General features: G+C 34.5%; 1 protein-coding gene across 3 annotated transcripts in view; it reads right to left on the reverse strand.

The window, feature by feature from the left end:
* Nucleotides 1–21,113, reverse strand: part of EGF (epidermal growth factor) — a 141,637-nt gene that overhangs the window by 78,414 nt on the left and 42,110 nt on the right. For all 3 annotated transcript variants that reach the window (XM_031943720.1, XM_031943719.1, XM_031943722.1), the window contains exons 6-9: nt 13,717–13,842; nt 12,155–12,277; nt 6,073–6,195; nt 4,349–4,474 (exon numbers count right to left, since the gene is read on the reverse strand). In XM_031943720.1, coding sequence (XP_031799580.1) covers nt 4,349–4,474; nt 6,073–6,195; nt 12,155–12,277; nt 13,717–13,842 — 498 coding nt within the window. The remainder of the gene's footprint in view (nt 1–4,348; nt 4,475–6,072; nt 6,196–12,154; nt 12,278–13,716; nt 13,843–21,113) is intronic.

Genomic DNA, 21,113 nt, shown 5'->3' on the forward strand with positions numbered 1-21,113 from the left:
CTGAGATTTTTAAAGAGCTTTAAAATTTGCAAAGCACTTTACAAATGTTAAAATTTCATTTGATCCTCATGACAACTCTTGGAGGTAGATGCCATTATTATCACTATTTTACAGATAAAGAAACTGAGACAGAAATTAAGAAGCTTGCTAAGGATCACAGCTATCTCCTTTTAATAACTATCATTTATTTGTTATCGTTAAGTAATATTTGATTCTTCATGATCCTATTTGGAGTTTTCTTGCCAAAAATGCTGGAGTGATTAGCCACATCCTCCTCCAGATTATTTTGTAGATGAGAAAACTAAAGCAAACAGATTAAATGATTTGCCTAAGATCACACAATACTGTCTGAGGCCTGATTTGAATTCAAAATGAATCTTTTTGATTCCAGGTCCAGCACTATATCCACTGAACCAATTGTCTTGTACTTATATATCACTTTAATATTAACAGAATACCTTACAAATATTATCTCATTTGATCTTCACAGCAATCTTATGAAATAGCACTATTATTGTATATTATTAATTTAATAGTATATAATAATAGTATTTATATTGGTTAATAATATGGTCATTAATATTAATATCATGGTGCTACTATCCTTATTTTACAAATGAGGAAACTAAGGCAGAGGTTAAAGGACTTTCCCAGGTTCAAATAGAGTAAGCACCTGAAACCTTTAATCCTTATTCAGTGCACCAATTTCTGGATTTCCTTGCTATTTTTAAGATGCACCTGCTTCTGAAGGGAAAGAATACACTTAATCATTCTTCAAGGTGAATGAGTGGAAATGTGTGGTGGGATGACTGAATTTCAGAGTTGGAAGGAGTTTCTAGTCAGTCAGTCAAAATCCTGCCTGGATAGGAATCTTCTCCTTAATTTTCTTGGTAAAGGATATCCAAGCTCCCAACTATAGGATCCCTGTGATAAATAATTGACTGGAAATTGATAAAAAAAAAAAAAAAATTTGAAAGGAGGAAGTGGCCCTAAAAGGGAGGAATAAGTCCCTCATCCCAAGAGAAAAATGGAGTAGGACTAACCAAACACAATCTTAATTCATTTCCGAATTTTAGCTGTCACTTCTCCCATTTGCCACACATCATCGACACAACCATGTTGTCAAGTATTATTAGTAAGCATGCCACAGTCTCATTTAGGATCATGGGGAATATAAAATGGATAGGTCATCTCTTCTAATCCAATCTCTATTCACCATTTTTTTGTTAAATAAAGAAACTGAAACACAGAGTAGTTAACTTGTCTAAGGTCATCCAGGTAATATGGAGCAAAGTTAGTGCTTAGATCCAGAGCTTTTTCTATCATATGATATGACTTTCTTACCTACATTCGTATAGATTAGAATACATGAATATAAATTCCTTTGACCTAGACATTTTTGGAATATTCAATCACAAAAGCTACTTAATTATTTTCCTTTTCTCAGATTCTGCTGCATTGACTGGGATGCTGGTCAGCTAGAGTCCTATTAGGGATGAAAAAGGAATACCCTGAAAAATCATCACTTTCGCCTAAATAATATTATTAATAAACTATCAGTAAATATTAAAACTCTTTACTGAGTTTCTGAGATTATTAGAAATATTGAAAAAAGAGTTGCCACAGAGAAAGCTAGATAACACATTAAACAAAGCACTGGGCATAGAACCAGGAAGATATACGTCCAAATCTGGCCTTAGACATATTAGCTATATCTCCCATTTCTTTGTTGCTCAGTCATTTCAGTTGTGCCTGACTCTTAGTGTCCTATTTGGATTCACTTGGAGAAATACTGGAGTGTTTGCCAATTCCTTCCCCAGCTCATTTTACAGAGGAGGGAACTGAAGAAAATAGGGTTAAGTAACCTTCCCAGGATAACACAGCTAGTAGTATCTGCCTGAGGCCAGATGTGAACTCGGAAGATTGCACCACTTAGCTACCCTCCCTGTCTCTAAAGTGGAAATAATGACAGCAACTACCTCCCAGGATTGTTGTGAGGATAATGCAAAATAATAATTGCAAATGTGCCTGACATAGGAGTGCTATAGAAATGCTAGCTATCATCATCATCATTATCATCATCAATCAACAAATGAGAGAATATTTGTAAGGCATGAAGGAGGCACTTAATCCTTCTTTCTTTCCTTATTTTAAAGAAATAAGTATCAATGAAGCAAAACATTTCAATACAGACAGAAGAGGAATTGTCAGCCTGAAGATTAGTTTTTCCTAGGGTGTTTAAAGCAAAATGAATAAATCAATAAATTGTTATTAAATAGTACACAAAACAGTACTAAATGCTATAGGGCTTTATACTCCAAGAAGGAGAAAATATTCACAATATACCTATTCTATAGAGTCTGCTTTAACATAGATATTGACAGGCCTGACATTTCAGCAATAATTGCTTCTATAGAACACATCAGGTCATATTAAATCACTGCCTCTTGAGTCCCGGTACCTGGCAAATATACCACACTTCTATGTGATTTTGGAAAGACCTTTAAGAAAAATCTATTACCAATTATCAACTTGTATTAGAGCCCTGTCAAATAAAAAGCAAAAACAAAAACAGTGTACAATTTTAAAATGATGTTTGAATTTTTTTCTCAAAAAAGCATTTATTTTTTAAGTACGTACTTACAAGTGGCATCTATTTGAAGTCTCTGTTTCTGAAGAGGTTGAGTCTGGGAGACTGTATCATCATCATCAAAATGAGTATCATATGACTAAAAACCATTACATTGAATTCCCAATCCCTATATTTATGTCCACCTGCATTTTTTATTTCCTTCACAAGCTAATTGTACAATATTTCAGAGTCTGATTCTTTTTGTACAGCAAAATAACGTTTTGGTCATGTATACTTATTGTGTATCTAATTTATATTTTAATATATTTAACATCTACTGGTCATCCTGCCATCTAGGGGAGGGGGTAGGGGGTAAGAGGTGAAAAATTGGAACAAGAGGTTTGGCAATTGTTAATGCTGTAAAGTTACCCATGCATATAACCTGTAAATAAAAGGCTATTAAATAAAAAATTTAAAAAAAAATGAGTATCATATCTTCTTAACAATGATTGCTAGCATTTATAGAGCATTGTTAATCTCACAGTACTTTAATCTTGAGAACTCTTGAGAAGTATATGCTATTTTTATCCCCATTTTACTGAACAGGAAACTGAGGCAGGAAGTGATTAAGTGACTTGCCCAGCTTCATACAGTTACTAACCTAACTCCAGGGTTAGCTCACCAAAAAGCTGCCACCTATGTTCAGGAATTTAATCCATTTAATCCAACTCCCATCCAGTATCTGCTCTAAGTCTGGCGTGACTATGGTGAGACTTTAAGAGCAGACGGTCACCAATCTGCCTTAAAAGAGATGAACTAACTCAGATCAAGAAAAAAAAAAAAAACAGATCAGGTGAAAACTTCCATGCCCAGCAATGGTAGAATCAGGTCTGTAAATGACTACTGTACTTCCATCCAGAAAATACCCAGTCTCAAAAAAGAAAAATAAGCACAATACGTGTGAGATCCTGTGTTAGGCATTGCATGTTTTGTATGTTAGGCACAAACAAAAATGAAAAAAATTGATGCCCTCAAAAAGTACCTGTTAAGGGGATTCAGACAAATAGAACCACGTTACAAACAAACTGAATCGAGGTTTGGGGAGGGGAAGAGATGTGTTTGTGCAGGGACTAAAAACCAGAGGAATTTAGAAATTTAGAACCTTCTTGGAAGGTTCTAAAACTGAAATTTCAGGGCCCAAGGAATAAATCAGAAATTAGGAAGAACCAGGCCCCCTAAGCATGAGGGATAGATAGCCTATACAGAGGCCAAAGTTAGAATGACCTCTTGCAGGGAATAGGAAGTAGACCAATTTGCCTGGAGCATAGATACATTGGAAAAGCAAACTATAATTAGCATAGAAAGCTACGGGAGGGGACTAAAGGAAGAACTTTGTATGCCAAATAAAAGAGCTTAAAGTTTATGCTAAAGGCAATGGACAACTATTATTTTTTGGATTAAAAAATATTAAGAGTCTGCCAAGCTCCAGAAATAATAATTTGGCAGTTGTATGGAAAATGGATTGGGGAAGGGAGAGACCAGAGTCAAAGAAGCCAATTAGAAAATTGCTGCAAAACTATAGGTGAAAGAGGTGATGAGGGTTTGGACTGTAGTATTGTGGCAGTACAGTTAATTAACATTTATTAAATGCTACTATGTGCCAAGCATGTGCTAAGGACAGAAAAGGTAATTGTAGGGAAATATGTTAGGAAATTGAAATTAATAGCACCTTCATTTCTCCATACAAGTTCATTTTCCAGAACCAATGATACTAACCTTTAGCCTTGCAGCTCTTTTGATTCAATTGCAGCTCATATCCAGGAAAGCAACCACATTCCCAAGACACTGGGCTTAGAGGGATGCAGATCTGGCTACACCCACCATTATCTATTGATGAACAGCCTTTAAAAAGAGGAATTTCATTCATAATTCTATGGAGTTCAAAAAATTAAGTCATTCATTCATAAAATGCTAGAGGTATAATTTGATGACCTTATCCTTTAAAAAAAAAAAAAAAGTTTATCACTTTAACTGTGCCTGCTGGACCCTGCCAGATTCAAACAATCAATAAACATTTATTAAGCACCTACATAAGCCAGGCACTGGGCTAAAAGGTGGGAATGCAAAAAAAAAGGCAAAAGATAGTTCCTGCCCTCAAGGACTTTACCATCTAATGTAGGAACTTAAAATTTAATTAGTTGAATTATTTTTATCATGTTGTAATCAATACACCTAGTAAGCAAGTTGATTCCTTAGCAATGAGGAAAGAGCACCCCAAAAAGCTCAATTCAAGTCGCAATTAAAAATCTCATCTTTTTTCAAGTTTTTTTTTTTTTTTTTTTTACTAATCCCCATTAATAGTGGTACCATCACTATGCAATTTTCTCCAATTTGATCCTGTACTATGTACCTCGCTTGTACATAGGCACTTGTATGTTTTCTCTTCCATTAGATTGTGACCTCCTTGAGCACAAAGATTGCTTCACACAGTTCCTGGCATCTGAAAAGGACTTAAGCAAAGTTAACTGATTTGACTTTCTTGAAACACTTTTGGCAGATAGAATTGAAGTATCCATCTCCAAATGGTTTATTCTTTTCTACTTCTCTAAATCCATCGGAAAACAGATTCACTGACATCAGCTAGCTTTCATTTTTATTGTTTTCAGAGAAACAGTGTGGAATACTGGACTTAGGGTCAGGAATATTGGACTTGGAGTCAATATACTAGTTTACATTTATAAAACACTCTAAGGTTTGCAAATCTCATTACAAATATTATCTCATTTTCTGCTGGGAAAGATATGTTATTACTATGCCCATTTTACAGATAAAAAAAATGGGAACAGAGGTCAAGTGACTTGCTACTAAGTATCTGAGGCTGGATTTGAACTCAGGTCTTAACTCCTGGTCCAACACTCTATCCACTGTGTCATTCCACTTCAAATTCTTTCTAGCTATGATTACATCAGCAACCATTTAACACATCTCTGCCTCACTTTGCTCATTTATAAAATGAGGAATTTGCACTTGGTGATTATTTCTAGCTTAAAATCTATGATATTGTAACTTTTCCTTTCCCAATGAGCCTTATTCTTTTATTTTCATGAATTTTGCATCTTATCTTTCTGTTTCCTCTTGTCAGTGAAAGAAGATGGAAACTCTAATGTGGTTTAACCAGAATTAAGGTTCTTCCTTTCTGTTTTTGAATCTTGTCCAGTTTTTCACCAACATTAGTCTCTCTGGAGACTAAACTTAAAATGTAGGAGGCATGTAGAGAAGACTGAAGGTGAAAATCAAGAAGGAATTTCACATAGGACAAATTAAATTACTAAGAGCTACCATTCATTATTAGCTGGGTGACCTGGGCAAGTCAATTAACCCTAATTGCCTCCAAAAAAAAGGATCTACAATTTAACAACTCTTCATCCCAATATGCTTTAGTTATGGTTTGGGGATAAAAGAAACAGTGTTTTAAATCTAACCAAGCTAAACATACTTACCACTGCATGTTTTTCCATCTTCCCCAAGCACTGACCCTTCAGGACAGAAACACATTGGACCATCTGATGTCATGACACAACCATGGCTGCATCCAGTGTTGTTGTTTACACAGGAAATTAATTCTAATTGTTTGGAGGACAAAATTATAGTTAGTGTTCAATCCAGTTAACTGCCATTTATTTAAAATTAATTTCTAATAAACCATAAGTGCTCTTTTGAAAAGGTAAAGTTAAATAAAGATCTGATATTTAGAACTGCTACAGTCAGGATAGATGAAAAATAAAGTGAATATTTATATTTAAATATAGTAAAGAAGAACTTTTGAAACTGTAAACTGCCTCTTTTGGTTTCTTCTAAATTATTCTTCTGTCAAATATTCCTTTAATAATCATTACCCCACTATGGCATTTGCCAACACTGAAATGGACTGAATCTTTCAGACATGCTCTTCTGTATTCTTTTAAGTCCCCAGTGTTCTTATTTCTGCAGTACTTGGAAGGATAATCTTCACCAATGAAAGCCAATGATTTCTGAGATGACAGAGACTTTTTAGTGATGACAGGCCTCTCATGTTCCCTGAACTACTCTCTGACATCCTTTCCTTTGGCTGGATTTTGCCAAGAATGGAACATTTGGTTCACTTCCCTTTCTTTCACTTCACAACTTTCCATCCCTTTCTTAATTCTATTCCTAATTTACCTTCCCACCTCCAAAAATTTTTTTAGGCCAAAGAATATGCAATTCTCAGTAGTTTTGCTATTTAGCCCAGCCTTTTTTTTTAAGTGGCTAATTTCTCTTGGACAATCAGACAACATACATACATATATATATATATGTATATATATATACATATATATATATAAATTATAATTTTTTATAGTTTCTCCAAACCTAAATAACTCATATGGTTATAGATTTAGAGCTAAAATGAGTCATCTTATCTAATGGTCTTAATTTATAGGTGAGAAAGTTCAGACACACGTCCAAGGTAAAACCACCTATGCCAGAAGTTAGAATCAAAAGCAGATCCTGAGTTTTCTACTCCAGTTTTCCACCCCAATAATTTTAAAAGTAAAAGATGAGTTTTTATTCTATATTCATGGAAGGAGCTGTTAAAAGTTTCCTATCTCAAAGAAATCACAGGTCATGACCAATATGTAATCTAGCACTTTTACCAACTGGACACTTTTATTTTGAAACTTAAAATGAACCACAACTCTATTGGTATATAGATCATAATTGCTTTTCTTTTCCTATGCAATTCTTGTCCACATTTTATCATAAATATTCCACAGAACATCTACCCAGAACACTAGAGACTTTCCTCTTGGCTTCTGTTTGTTTCCCTGCCTTTTATCTCGAGTATCAATGTATCCACTTTAGTTGTCTGTCTAGTGTCTTGTTTATTTTCTTTTCCTTTTATCTGAAGAGCACCAGTGTACCACCATAATGTCTATCATGACTAGGCACTTCCATTTCTGACCATACATATCCTCAGTGTTATCCTTTAATCCATTTTCTGAATGCAAGTCATCACTGGTAACACACTGAAGCCTGCTTATGCCATTAGATTATTTATAGGGTTTTTTTTAATTGAAACTTTTTATTTTTAAAACATATGCCAGGATAATTTTTCAACATTGACCCTTGCAAAACCTTGTGTTTCAGTTTCCCCCCCTTTTTTCCCACCCTCTTCCCTAGATGGCAAGTAATCCAATATATGTTAAACATGGTAAAAATATATATATATATATAAATCAAATATAGGCATACATATTTATCCAATTATCTTGCTGCTGTAGAGTATAGACTAGCTCTGTGGAGGGCCTCAGGGTCAGTCAGAGTCAGGATAAATCAAAATCCTTCGTCTTTAGGGGGAGAAGGGAAGGAGGCAGGCAAGCTGCCACGAGGCTTGCCAAAGATGTATCCTGGATTCTGGAGTCCAGAGTCTCCAGCCTCTGTCCTCCTCCTCCTGCCACCAAATCACTCTGACTTCCCTTCACCACATCCATCAGAATTGATCATCATATAATCTTGCTGTTGTCATGTACAACGATCCTGGTTCTATTTATTTCACTTAGCATCAGTTCCTGTAAGTCTCTCCAGGCCTCTTGGAAATCAGCCTGCTGATCATTTCTTATAGAACATATTTGTAATTGTAACTCTTCTGAGATCATGGTGTTCATAAGTTACCATTGCATAGCAACACTGGGGAGAATGTCAAAGATGAGCAGCAACAAGTAGTTTGGAATGGTTGAAAACATGCCCAGTTCTCATATAATCAAGCACAGCATGGTGGAGTAGAAATAAAACTGGAATTGAAGTCAGAGAGCTTGGGCTCTAATTTCTACTTTAAAAATTACTATAAACTTTATGTAACTTTTTTAACTTAATGGGACTCATTTTCTTACATCTGTAAAATGAGGAAAGTTGAATTAGATGACACCTAAGACCATGATAGCTCTAAATCTATGACCTTCCTCCATCTGTAGCCTTACCCAGGCAAACAGAGTGATGGCCTACGGTTTGCTTATCTGACTACAAATGGAAAGAAAGAAAAATAAGTATTTATTAAACACTACTAGGTTTCAAGGCATTTTGCTAAGTGTCTCCCTATTACTGTCTCATTTGATCCTTACAGGAACCCTGTGAGTTAGTTGGTTTTATTATTCCTGTTTTCTTTTTTTACAGTTAAGGAAACTAAAGCAGATAAAGATTAAGTGACTTGCTGATGATGATCAGCAAGAACTAAACTCAAGTCTTTCTGACTCTATGCCTGGCATTCTATACAGTGTGCTACCTGGCTACATAGCATGATCTGTGAATATGTGAGTTTCATCCTTTTTGTTACCAACTAGACAGTTCCAGAACTAGATCTTTGTGATACTGACACCAATACTAACTAACCAGAAAGGATTAACCATCCTTTTCTCGGGTTCTCATGAATAATTATCATAAATAATGGGGCAAAGTACAATTCTTTACATTTTCAAGGCCACCTGATAGACATGAATGGTTTAACTAAGTGCTTGAAAAAGATTGTCCATCTGTTTGTTTTTGTCTCTACCTATGGTAGCTCTAGCGTATGTCTATGTAAATAGGCATCTGTTTAGCAACTTCTACTCTTAGAGTTACCTTGGGGCACTGAGGGGTTTTTAAATGATCTGTTCAGGATCATACAACCAGTGTGTTAGAAGTGAGACTTAAACTCAAATCTTCCTAGGACTTTTGAGTCTGGCTCTCTATCTCCTGACCAAGACATTTGTTTTTCTGATGCATCAAGAGTTCCTGTATGATAGGAAGCTAAATGAAAGCAACAAGAAAGGTTTAAAAAAAACTAGTAAAAATTATGATGTTCCCAGCTCTATCGTTTTAAGATTCTATGGATTTTAACATTGTCTATAGGAAGAAATCTTAGAGGTGGAAAGAATCTTAGAGAACATCTCTATCCTCATCATCATCTTTCTTCTTCTTTTCTTCTGCTTCTGCTTCTTTTTCTTCTTCTCTTCCTCTTCCTTCTTCCTTCTTTTTCTTTTTTCTTCCTCACAGATATATTTTTTATCCTTTATTACCAACTAGAAATTAGATATTTCTGATAACTTCTAATACAAATCTTCAAATCAACATAAATACCTCTGGGTTCAAATCTCATAAACAAGGCAATCTATCCTATTTTAGAGTAATGACTCTCAGTCTTAATCTGACTGAGGCCCATCATTTCTCAAATAAAGAGAATTGAATCAAATTTATAAAAGAATACAAGTCATTCTTCAATTGATAAGTTGTTAGAGAATATAAATAGGCAATTTTCAGATGAAGAAAAAAATTATCTATAGGCATATAAAATGCTCTAAATCACTATTAAATAGAGAAATGTACATTAAAACAAGTCTGAGGCAACTATGAATAAATAAAGTGAATGCCAATGGGAGATGTAATTAGGGATGCAGATTCATTCTTACATAGAGGAATGATGCATTCTGGATAGGCTGTAACCTCTGTAGTACTTAGCCTATGGGGAATTAGGGGAGGAATTTGCATTTCAGGACAGGGTATAAAAATTATACTTTAGTACTCAACCGTGTGCTTATTTTGTGACACAAAATTTTATTTTTTATTATTATTTATTATTTTGTGGCAAGATTGTAAATCAATATTTTCCAGCTTCATGGGCAAGTCTCTAGAGTTCTTGATAAGATGCATGTCTCTTACAACAGGAAGAAGAGCAAAGACGAGATTGTTACTGGGAAATTATAAGGCTCCTTTAATGACTCCAAACTTTCCTTGAAAACAAAGGGCCCATCTTGACAGGTTTATTATATGGAAGATTCCTTTAAGCTCTGGGTTGGTCTAGATAACCACTGGAGGTTCTTTTTAATATGCCTTTATCCTAGTGCTGGAGCTAGCTCAAACCAGTTCATGGCAGCTAATTGTTACATTTTCAGTACAAGTATTTACACCTCAGAAGTTGACAAATGCTAAAAATGAGGGCCTAATTTATTGTTTTGTTGATTTTTTAGACTTAAGAAGATGATAGAGAAAATGTTATTAATGCAATTTAACGTGTGTGTTGTATATAAATTTTTTCCTGGTTTTTAAACATTTATCATCATATTTGTGTCCACAGGCCTCCAAAAAGTATCTACCACCGTTAGCAAAACTGAACTCTGTAAATGATGGTATATGAATGTTATGGAATATTATTGTTCTGTAAGAAATAACCAGCGGGATGAATACAGAGAGGCTTGGAGAGACTTACATGAACTGATGCTGAGTGAAATGAGCAGAACCAGGAGATCATTATACACCTCAACAACAATACTATATAAGGATCAATTCTGATGGAAGTATCTACCTTCAGCAATGAGAGGATCCAATTCAATTCCAACTGATCATTGATGAACAGAACCAGCTACACGAGTGAAAGAACACTGGAAAATGAGTGTGGACACAACAACAATATTGTTGTTGGCTTGCATTTTTGTTTTTCTTCCCAGGTTTTTTTACCTTTCTAAATCCGATTTTTCTTGTGCAACAAGAGAACTGTATAAATATGTACACATATATTGTATTGAAGAGATACTTTAACATGTTTAACATGTATGACACTGCCTGCTATCTGGGGGAGGAGGTGGAGGAAAGGAAGGGAAAAGTTGGAAAAGAAGTGTTTGTAAGGGTCAATGTTGAAAAATTACCCATGTATATGTTCTATCAATAAAAAGCTACAACAAAAAAAACTGAACTCTGACCATTGTTACAAAAGGTTTTGTTATACTAAGAAAGAATTGACATCCCCATTTACAATGGGGAAAAAGGGACAGGAGGAGGGAGAACTGGGCTCCAAGTTAGGAAGCCATGGGTTTGAATCTATAAATGACACATTTTGACTGACCCTTGACAGATCCATGACCTTCATAAGTTGCAGAGTATCTGTTTACTTATATACAGAATTTCCTCATCCATAGTTCCCTATACCAACTAAATCATAAGTCTAGTTCCTTTCTTATCCCACAGTGGCATGGCTTACTTATATTGGCAAAATTAGTGAATGTTCAGACCTATGAAATTATTCTTATACAACCATAGAAACACTCAGGGATCTGTCATATGTCAGAATACATTTAAGTGTGATTTGCAGCTACATAATTCAGGCTCTTTACAACTCCAATTCTGGCTGAAAAGTCAGTTTTGAGGAGAAAAAAAGAAAACAACTTCGGACTAAATGAGAATAGCAAATAACAATAACTCTTTAGACAATGATCAAATTCATTCAATAAATATTTATTAAGCACATAACTATGCATAATGTTCTAGGACAGACCTTCAGGAGATGCTAAGGTAAACATAGATCCTAAGCTTTTGGAACTTATAGTCTAACAGAGAAGGTAAAAGAAGAGCATAGGCAACTTTAAATGTAAAAAAGGAAAAAAAAAGTAAAGTATTATCAAGTAAAAAAGAAGAAAAAAGCAATTTCTCCTCAATAATAATCATTTTGGTCCCACTTGTACATAGATGCCACAATTGTCTTTACATACAAATGACAACAGGACAGTAAAAGTAATGGTTAGTGCTTGGGTTTACCTTGACATCTTTTTCCATCTGAGAGCAGGATGAACCCTTTGGGACATGTGCAGTAATAGGATCCAGGGATGTTTTTACAACCAAGAGTACATCCATGGTTCCAAAATACACATTCATTGACATCTGACGAAAAAATAATTAAATAAATCAACATTCCATTTCAGACTGTACAATCAATTCATAGTTTTTTTAATATCTTAATAAAAATTAATATGAAAATTAATTTGGTAATTTTTGTTTAGGCATAGTAACTTTCCATGGAAAAGATAGAGGTTCTGCTGTATGAAATAAATGAAAGAATCCAAAAATTATGAAAATATTACATATTATATCATATTCTCTCCTTTCAGTCGTTGTTAATTCTCAAAATTCTTCTTGAAAAGAAGTGAAGGGGCATCTAGGTGGCACAGTGGATAGAGGACCAGCCCTGAAGTCAGGAGGACCTAAGTTCAAATCTGGCCTCAGATACTTAACACTTCCTAGTTGTGTGAGCCTTGGCAAGTCACTCAACCCCAATTGCCTCAGGGGAAAAAAAAGTGAAAAATTTCACCAAGCTAAAGTACCAAATTGTAATGTAAATCTAGAAATGTCTCCTTAGTGAGATTGAGTTTTTGGTGGTTACTGTAGATTAGTAGTGATCCAACTGATTCCAAGGTTTGAGCAATTGTGCAGTGTCTGACAAACATATATATCCAATTTTCTGTGGTTATGGTTATTTGAAATTATTAGGAAAATGTTATTTTCTCTTTCAATCACTATCACCACAACCTTAGTATAGCTTGGTCTGATACTCCAGATCCCATGAGTTTCTCATTCCTTACCCATCTCAGCCTGTCTTATGTTAAAAAAAAGTAAGAGGTTCTGATCTAGTATTCCCTTGGAAGCCCATTTTCAACTTAGTTCTAGGGCATCTTTCTGAGAACACACATCTAGAGAAATATTCACTCACCTGTCTCTCTTCCTCAGTAAATCCCCTGTGAACTCCAAGGTGATAATCACTCTAATATTTATCATCTTGAGTCTGGAACCTCAAGACTGGAGTAGGCTCTAGAAAGTTCATGGGGAAGCACAGGGAGTACCTAAAAGACCTTAGCTTCTCTCTGTGTTTTTAAGACTTTGAAAACAAACCATCTAACTTTCAAGGCTATAGAAGTAATAATAGCTAATTTTTATGTGGTGCTTTAAGGTTTGAAAAATGTTTTTTAAATATCTCATTTGATTTTGTTCTTATGATATCCTCTGAGGTAGGTGCTATTCTTACTCTCATTTTTCAGATAAACAAATTGAGGCTTTAGAGGTAGCTTGTCTAGGATCATATAGTTAGTAAATATCTGAAGCAGGATATGCATTCAGATCTCCTTGATTCCAAATCTCTCTCCACAATGCCACTAAGCTATCCATGAAAACAGAAGAAACAATATGCAATTGCTTTTAAAATCCTAAATTTAGATTGAATTTAGATTGGACTCAGGTTAGAGGTTTTTTGATGATCTCTGAATAAGGGAAAAACCCATCCACCCAGACTGGTTTACCTTGTTTTAGATAAATATTCAGTGTATTACCTTTGCAATACTTCCCATCTTGGCTTAATGTATAACCTTCTGCACATTTGCATGGATGGGACTTAAGGTTCTGTCCACATATGCTGCTCTTGCAGTAACCTTTCTTTAAAGTGCATACTTCCTGCTCTAAAATAGAAGGAAAGTTTATTTAGGATGGAGATGAGTTCTGACATACTTTATTTTTTCATAGTTCTTAAAGAGGTTAATCTCCCATTGACGTCAATAGAAGCACTGCCTTCACAAATATTGGCACACCTCTGCAATATCCTGTATTATTCTAAAGTTTTGAAGTTCATTTACTTCTGTAAGAGTATAAAGTAATAGCTTTTGGAAGGACTGATAGCCCTGTGTATCTGATTTCATATGTGGTTTTGTTTATTTTTTAGGAAAGAAATCAAGATATGTTTATATCCTGGATTTCCAAAGCACTTTTAAAATATAATATCTCATTTAATTCTCACAATATCCTTATAATGTTGGCGCTATTATAATCATCCCCATTTTACAAATAAGAAAATCGAGACTTAGGGAATTCATCATCACAAAATTAGGAAGTAATAGAAGGCAGATTAGAAAAGGTTTGTTTTCTGACTCCAAGTCCAGCAATCTTTCCACCATATCACTCTAACAGAGACTCGATACCAGATCTTCTTTTATCATCTCCATCTGCTTTTATTGAAACAATGAGGAGAACAAAACTGAACCTCTTCACTTATATGACTAACATTAATTTTGTGTTCAATGTAAGACAAATTTAACAAAGTTCTAGTGGTTGGAGGATACAAAACAAAGTCCCTTTAATCTAAAACTTTATATCTGATAAAATAATATGTACAAAAATACATATGAAAAGAGTAAATCTGATGAACTGATATAGAGGGAAGTGAGCAAACCCAGGAGAACAATTTACATAATAACAACATTATAAAAGCAAACAGCTTTAAAATAATTGAGAACTCTGATTAACACCATGACCAACCATTTCTTCAGAAGACTGATAAAAAAAACCTGCTACCTACCTCCTGAGAGACTCAAGATGCAGAATGAGACATACATGGGACATGAACAATATGGGAATTTGTTTTGCTTAATTAAATGTAATTGTTTGCTTTGGTTTGGTTTTTTATTAGGATGGGGGAGGGAGTTGAAGGAGAGGAAATAAAATGCTTATTAATTGAAAAAATGAGCCAACAGATGACAGTGAATAGAGCACTGGGCTTGGAATCAGGAAGATTCATCTTCATGAGTTCAAATCTATCCTCAGATAAGTCTTTTGACTTCAAAAAGAAATAAGGTAAGGGAATAGAGAGGGAGAAGAGGAAAAGGGAGGAATTTTGGGGGATTAAGTAATAGGAGAATAAGGTAGCAGGTAGAAGAAATAAAGCAGGGAAATCAGAAGGGATAGGAAATGAGCTACACATAAACATAAAAAACAAGAGTAGAATTATGTTAAAAAATAAGGAAACTACACTATATGTCAGTTATATTAATCAATATTGTTTTATGCCATTTAATATAACTAGACAGTATAAAGTTGGAATATTGTTATGGCAAAAAAAATGATGAGTTGTGGAATTAGAAAATTATGGAAAGATGTTAACATATGAAGGAAGATGCTATCTACCTTCAAAAAAAAAAAGGACAAACAAGCATAGTATGGTCTTACACAGATGTATATGAATGTATATGAGCATATAGGTATATAATTATAGATATGTAAGCCGTAGATATGTAGATATATATATTTTGTTTATGTCTATATGTATTTGCATGTGTGTGTGTGTGTGTGTGTGTGTGTGTGTACCCGTGCTTAATAGTAGATTTCAGGGCAGGGGGTGAAGGAGGGAGAGAACAAAGGGAAAAGAGAGTAAAGTAAAAAGTGAACAGCAAAGAAAAAAAAAGACCTACATGGAAGCAGAGAAAAAATGGACAGTGCTGAACATAAGGTTCAGAATAAAGTCCTTCTTGAAAGGGAAATTTATTGCTTTTCATTTTGACTCTCTTATGTTCTGCTGTACACATTACAATGCTTCTTTTTTCTTTTCCTATTTTGCATTTAAGTTTGCATAAAAGAAAGAAAGATTAAAATAAATGCTCATTGAGTTGCAAAAAATAAAAAGAACAACAGCTGAGGAAATAATACAGATGACATTTGGGCAGGAAGAAAGATTTCAACAGCAGAAAACATAGAATCATGGAATCTAGAATCAGAAAAGAAATCATTGTTTTATCTTAATAGTTCCTGACTTTACAAATGAGGAAATGAAATTCATTCAACAAACCTTTAAGCTTTTAGTATATGCAAAGCACTGGGGAAATCACTTTACAAGATAAAAATAAAAGTCACTCCTTCCATAATTTATATTCTCTTAGAAAAATACAGAACACACACAAGTAAGTAAAAATAAAATAATTTCAGAATGGAAAAAGCAAACAACTTGCATGAAGGAGAATAATAATGGAAAGCTATGTGGGAATTAGATATCCAAAAGCTATGTTTTTCAGTGTGTGACACTGAAGACTTCTAGCTAGTGAACAGTTGTCATATAGCAGTTGGATGGAAGAAGGACTTGAGAGAGGAAAACCTGGAACCCAATATGGAGGCAAATTAGAATGCTATGGCAATACTCTAAGCAAGAGGAGATGGAGACCTAAACTAAGATGGTTATTATATGATTAAAGAGAAGAGGACTAATGCAAGAGATATTGAGGAGATATATCTATGTATTTAAACACTGACTGAATGGGAAAAGTGAGGGGAAGGAAAGTCAGTATTGACTCCTGATTGCTAGTTTGGTTGGCTAGAAGAATACTAGCACCCATAACAGAAATAAGGGAGCTTAGAGAAGGAAGTGATTTAGGAAGCAAGGTGATTAATTCTCTTTTTAACAATGGTGTGTTCCAAATGTCAAAGAGATATGAAAGCAGATGTCCAGCAGGCAATTGTCAGTATGGGATAGGGTACAAGAGAGAGAGATTAGGGTTGGATATACAGATTTTCTGTAAGTCATTACAGATGATCATTGAAATCATAGAAATTAATGAGATCCTCAAGAAACAGAGAAGAAATGTCCCAGAATATGGTGAATGGGAGATAGATGAGGTATCAATAAGGAAGACTGAGAATATTTAATAAGATAAGTTTGTAAGCAGTATTTAATGCTGCAGAAAGATCAGAACAAAGACAATAATTAAGTTTAGAACTTAAGAGATTGTTGATGAACCAAGAGAGAATAGTTTCTGCCATGTTATGGAAACCAAATTGCGAGAAGTTGAGGAGTGGAAAGTAAGGAAAACTAAAGCAATAAGTATAAATGACTGTTAGGATTCTTACAAGGTGCTAAGTAAGTGGAATTGAGGAGACAGTGGTTAAATCTAATTTTGCATTGATTTAATTCTACAACAAATAATGGTTTCCTAGTGATACAATGTTTGAGGTATACTCAGTGTACAGCATATAAGCAAGAAGCTCTCAGGGCCAGACACAGAAGTCCACTAGAAGCTCTCGGAGACTCAGCCAGCATTCAGTCGAGGAGGTTCACAAGCCAGAGAAGGCAGCTTAAGCTCTCAGAACTAAGACTGCAGAAGGCCTCTAAGAAAAAATAGCCAAGCCCTAAGTGAAGGATTTAAGACTTTGAAGGAGATGATAAAGAATTTGGATTTTAACTACTGGCTGCATCTGGGGTAATTACACTGAACTGAAATGAAGGCTGCTCCCAGAAGCCCCCCAAGAAACCTGCTCCCAGAGAACTTTATATTTTAGAGAAGAATATTACAAATGACATTCTCAGAATGTTGTGAAATTTGCTGTGAAAATTAGATAGTGAGAATGAGGGAAAAAAACGTAAATTGAAAGAGCAAGTTTTTCAGAAAGTTGGGAGAAAATGAGATCAAGAGGAAAAGTTGACAAGAAAGACAACCATCTTCAGAGATGAGAGCAGAAGAGGGAAGAATGGAGAATGAGGAGGAGGTTTTTTGAGGTGAAAAATTAGAAAGAAAAAGGAGCTCACAAAAAATGGATTCAATTTTCTCACTAAGGTAAAAGGCCAAGACTTTTGCAAAAGAGAGGAGGAAAGGAGTAGCAGAGCAACGCAAGGAGGAAAGAGGTTTGGAATAATGACCATGAAGTGTGTATAAGGGATCAATTCGGGAAGAATAAAAGAATGCAACAGCAAGGACCACCTTGAGATTAAAGAACAAATTTGTAGTGGTCATAGGATTTATGATTTTCTCCATAAGTGTCATAAATTATAGAACTAGGATTGAAACTTAGATCATCTACCTCTAAAGCCATAGTTCTCAAAGTCATTGCCCTACTACAATATAAGAACAAGAAACAGCCAAAAGTCCACATAAAACCGCAATACTAAGAATGTCATTTCTTTGGCATGATGCAAATGGTAGAAGTTTTGCTATATTTAACTTCATTAAGGCTACTGCTTTAAAGACATCATCTTTAAGACTTAAGAAATACTGTAGCCATATGTCTTATCCTTTAATTCCTAAGAGTTTCTTGCTGGGGTATCTCCTGGTGTTAGCAATGTATTTTAAGTAAAGGAGTAAAATTAGCTCATGGAGATGGCTTTTCAATTAAGCAAATGAATGACTGGGTTCTCTAAATTCACCAAATTTGTGGCACCAAAATTGTTCAATATTTCTTCATTTCATTAACCAGGCCACAAGAGTAAAATACCAAACATTATTAATATATATTTCTTATTGTTAGGGTTTATTGTTGTTTCTGTTATTTGGGTAGGGAAGATGTCACAGGTGGCATCTTATGTGTTTTCCATACTTTTCCATCCCCCCAAAAAATCTTAATGTTGGCAGTGTTATTGTTCTACAATTACACACACACACACACACACACACACACACATATGTACAGGATTACACAATGGCAAAGTGAGGTCTTCAAAGTCAGGGAGTGTTTCACTTCCGTCTTTATATGTCTAGAACCAAGCACAATATCTGGCATTTGGAAGGGACTTAATAAATGCTTGTTGACTGTCTGAAATGATAAGGAAAAAAATCAATAAGGCAATTAGTAATTTCTGCCAGGATCCAAGCAGTCATGGCCAATCCTGAATAATTTAGGTGTGAATAACAGAAACTATGTTCAAACATAATTCAGTTGATGTATAGAAAAGTGAGGTTGGTATAGCAAATGGAATTGAGAAAACTATAAAATTAGAGCAAAGGTTCTGGTTGGCAGAAAACCTGTGATTTTCAGGGATAAAATCTAGAGGATATTACATTTAAAATTTCCTGAAAACAATGTAGCCATCTCTCCTCCTTCTATTTAATTCTGTGACTAATGAATGACCTAGTTGTACTATTTGTCCAAGATATATATGTATGCAGCTATATATTGATGAATGAACTGATTGAAATGATTTTATCTATCATTCAACATCACATGAAAAAACTGACCTCATCAAGAATGACCTTGATATATATGCAGATTATTCTCAAAAAAATTTATATATATAAGAAAGGAGGCATTTAAGTAAAAAATTACTGATATCTTTTCAATTGGCTTTTGGGGTGAGGTATGGGAAAAGGGTATTAATAAGTCCTGGGTTGCCTTTAATGTCTTCCTTTCCTTCAAATGTCTTGTGAATTAATTCCTTAACTTTCTTATAATTATATCACCTCCAACACAAACTTTCTCTTTTATGCACTTGAATTAATATTGCTGTTTTCCTCAACTTCGTTCTCTTTGGAGTCATTTAGACCTTCTCTATAACGTCTTTTTCAGGTCTCAGTTTGCCTGAGTCAATTCCCATTTAATGACTAAATCCTTGATAACTGAAGGAGAAAGTGAGACCAAGGACTTTGCACAGTTTTGGCTCATTCAAATCCACTTTATGGGCAATTGGTTTGCTTCAAGAATGAATGACGAACAACCCTAACAGCAATCTCCTCTACAAGCACATCTGGGGCTACAATATGAGTTTAAATATAGTAACTCTACTGTCTTTGAGAGGAAAGAAAATTTGCAGAGTTCCTCCGTTTTTCTTCTTGCATATTGTCCTCCTTGAATTTTTATTCTTCAGTGACTGTTTTATAGGGTAACATTGCTTATATATTTATCAATTCCACTATGGACGATTTTGCAAATTGGTATATAATCAAAACCAGGATGCCCTTGTCCATATTTCCCTGCTTAGCATGTAAGTCAAATATTTGCTAACTAGGGGACTTTTTAAGATCTTTTGGTCTCCTTGTTTTGGCACTTGATTTATACCAGTCTAATTTTTAAATGAAATCATTATAGTCTACATCTATATTATTTCTTCCATTCACATTCTGTTTTTATCACCAAAATGTAGTTTAAATAATCCAAGATAGAATTATTCAAATTGTACGCCATATCTTTTGTCATTTTGATTGTTTCTTCTAACTTTATACTAACTTGTACTTGAACAAACTGATCCTCTGTACTGAGCTGATTTAAGGGTGACTCACATATCACTAACAAATCACTTAATATTCTTAAAACATCACCAATTACATTTTTAAAATCTTATTCAGTAATCACCATGTCCAATCTCTTAGTTCTCTTTAAAAATCTATTCAAGATACATAGGCATGAGATTTTCATGGTGTCTACCAATTTTTGGCCTATAGACTATAAGTCTTTATTCTTTATCCATTTTTTACAATTTATTTCTTATTTTTCTTAATTGTTCCCATTTTTGCTAAGAAATATCAAGATTTACATTGCCTTATTTAAAGAGTTTTATTGGGGCAGCTAGGTGATACAGTGGATAGAGCACCATCCCTGAAGTCAGGAAAACCTGAGTTCAAATCTGATCTCAGATACTTAACACTTTCTTGCTGTGTAACCTTGGGCAACTCAACCCCAATTGCCTCAAAAAGAAAAGAAAATTTTTCCTAACTCTTTCTCCTCTATCTTCTCTTCTGTGATAAATATTTGTAAATATGCTGAAACTATTTTTATAATGGGGCTTTTGTATTTATCTTGGGACTTATCATGGGACAAGATCATCAAATATTCTATTTCTTGATGTCTCATATGAAATAAATCTACTCTGCCAATTTTAAGGAACTATTCTTTCATTTAAAAGCCACTTTCTTTCTTTTTTTCATGGCAGAACGCAGAAACGGAGACTGAGGTACTCAGAATCACACAATTCTTGGATTATCTATAAACTCTTTCTGTGCACTGATACTGTGAGATTCTACTACTGGCAACTATAAAGATGATGGAATGCTATTAGTTTTTTAATCAATCGTTATTGTTCAGTCATGTCCAGCCCTTTATGATTGCATCTGGAGTTTTCTTGGTAAAGATACTAGAGTTGTTTGCTATTTCTTTCTCCAGAACATTTTATAGATGAGAAAACTGAGGCAGAGGTAAGTGATTTATC

The sequence above is a fragment of the Sarcophilus harrisii genome, chromosome 6 (genome assembly GCF_902635505.1).
Source record: "Sarcophilus harrisii chromosome 6, mSarHar1.11, whole genome shotgun sequence".
NCBI lineage: Eukaryota > Metazoa > Chordata > Mammalia > Dasyuromorphia > Dasyuridae > Sarcophilus > Sarcophilus harrisii.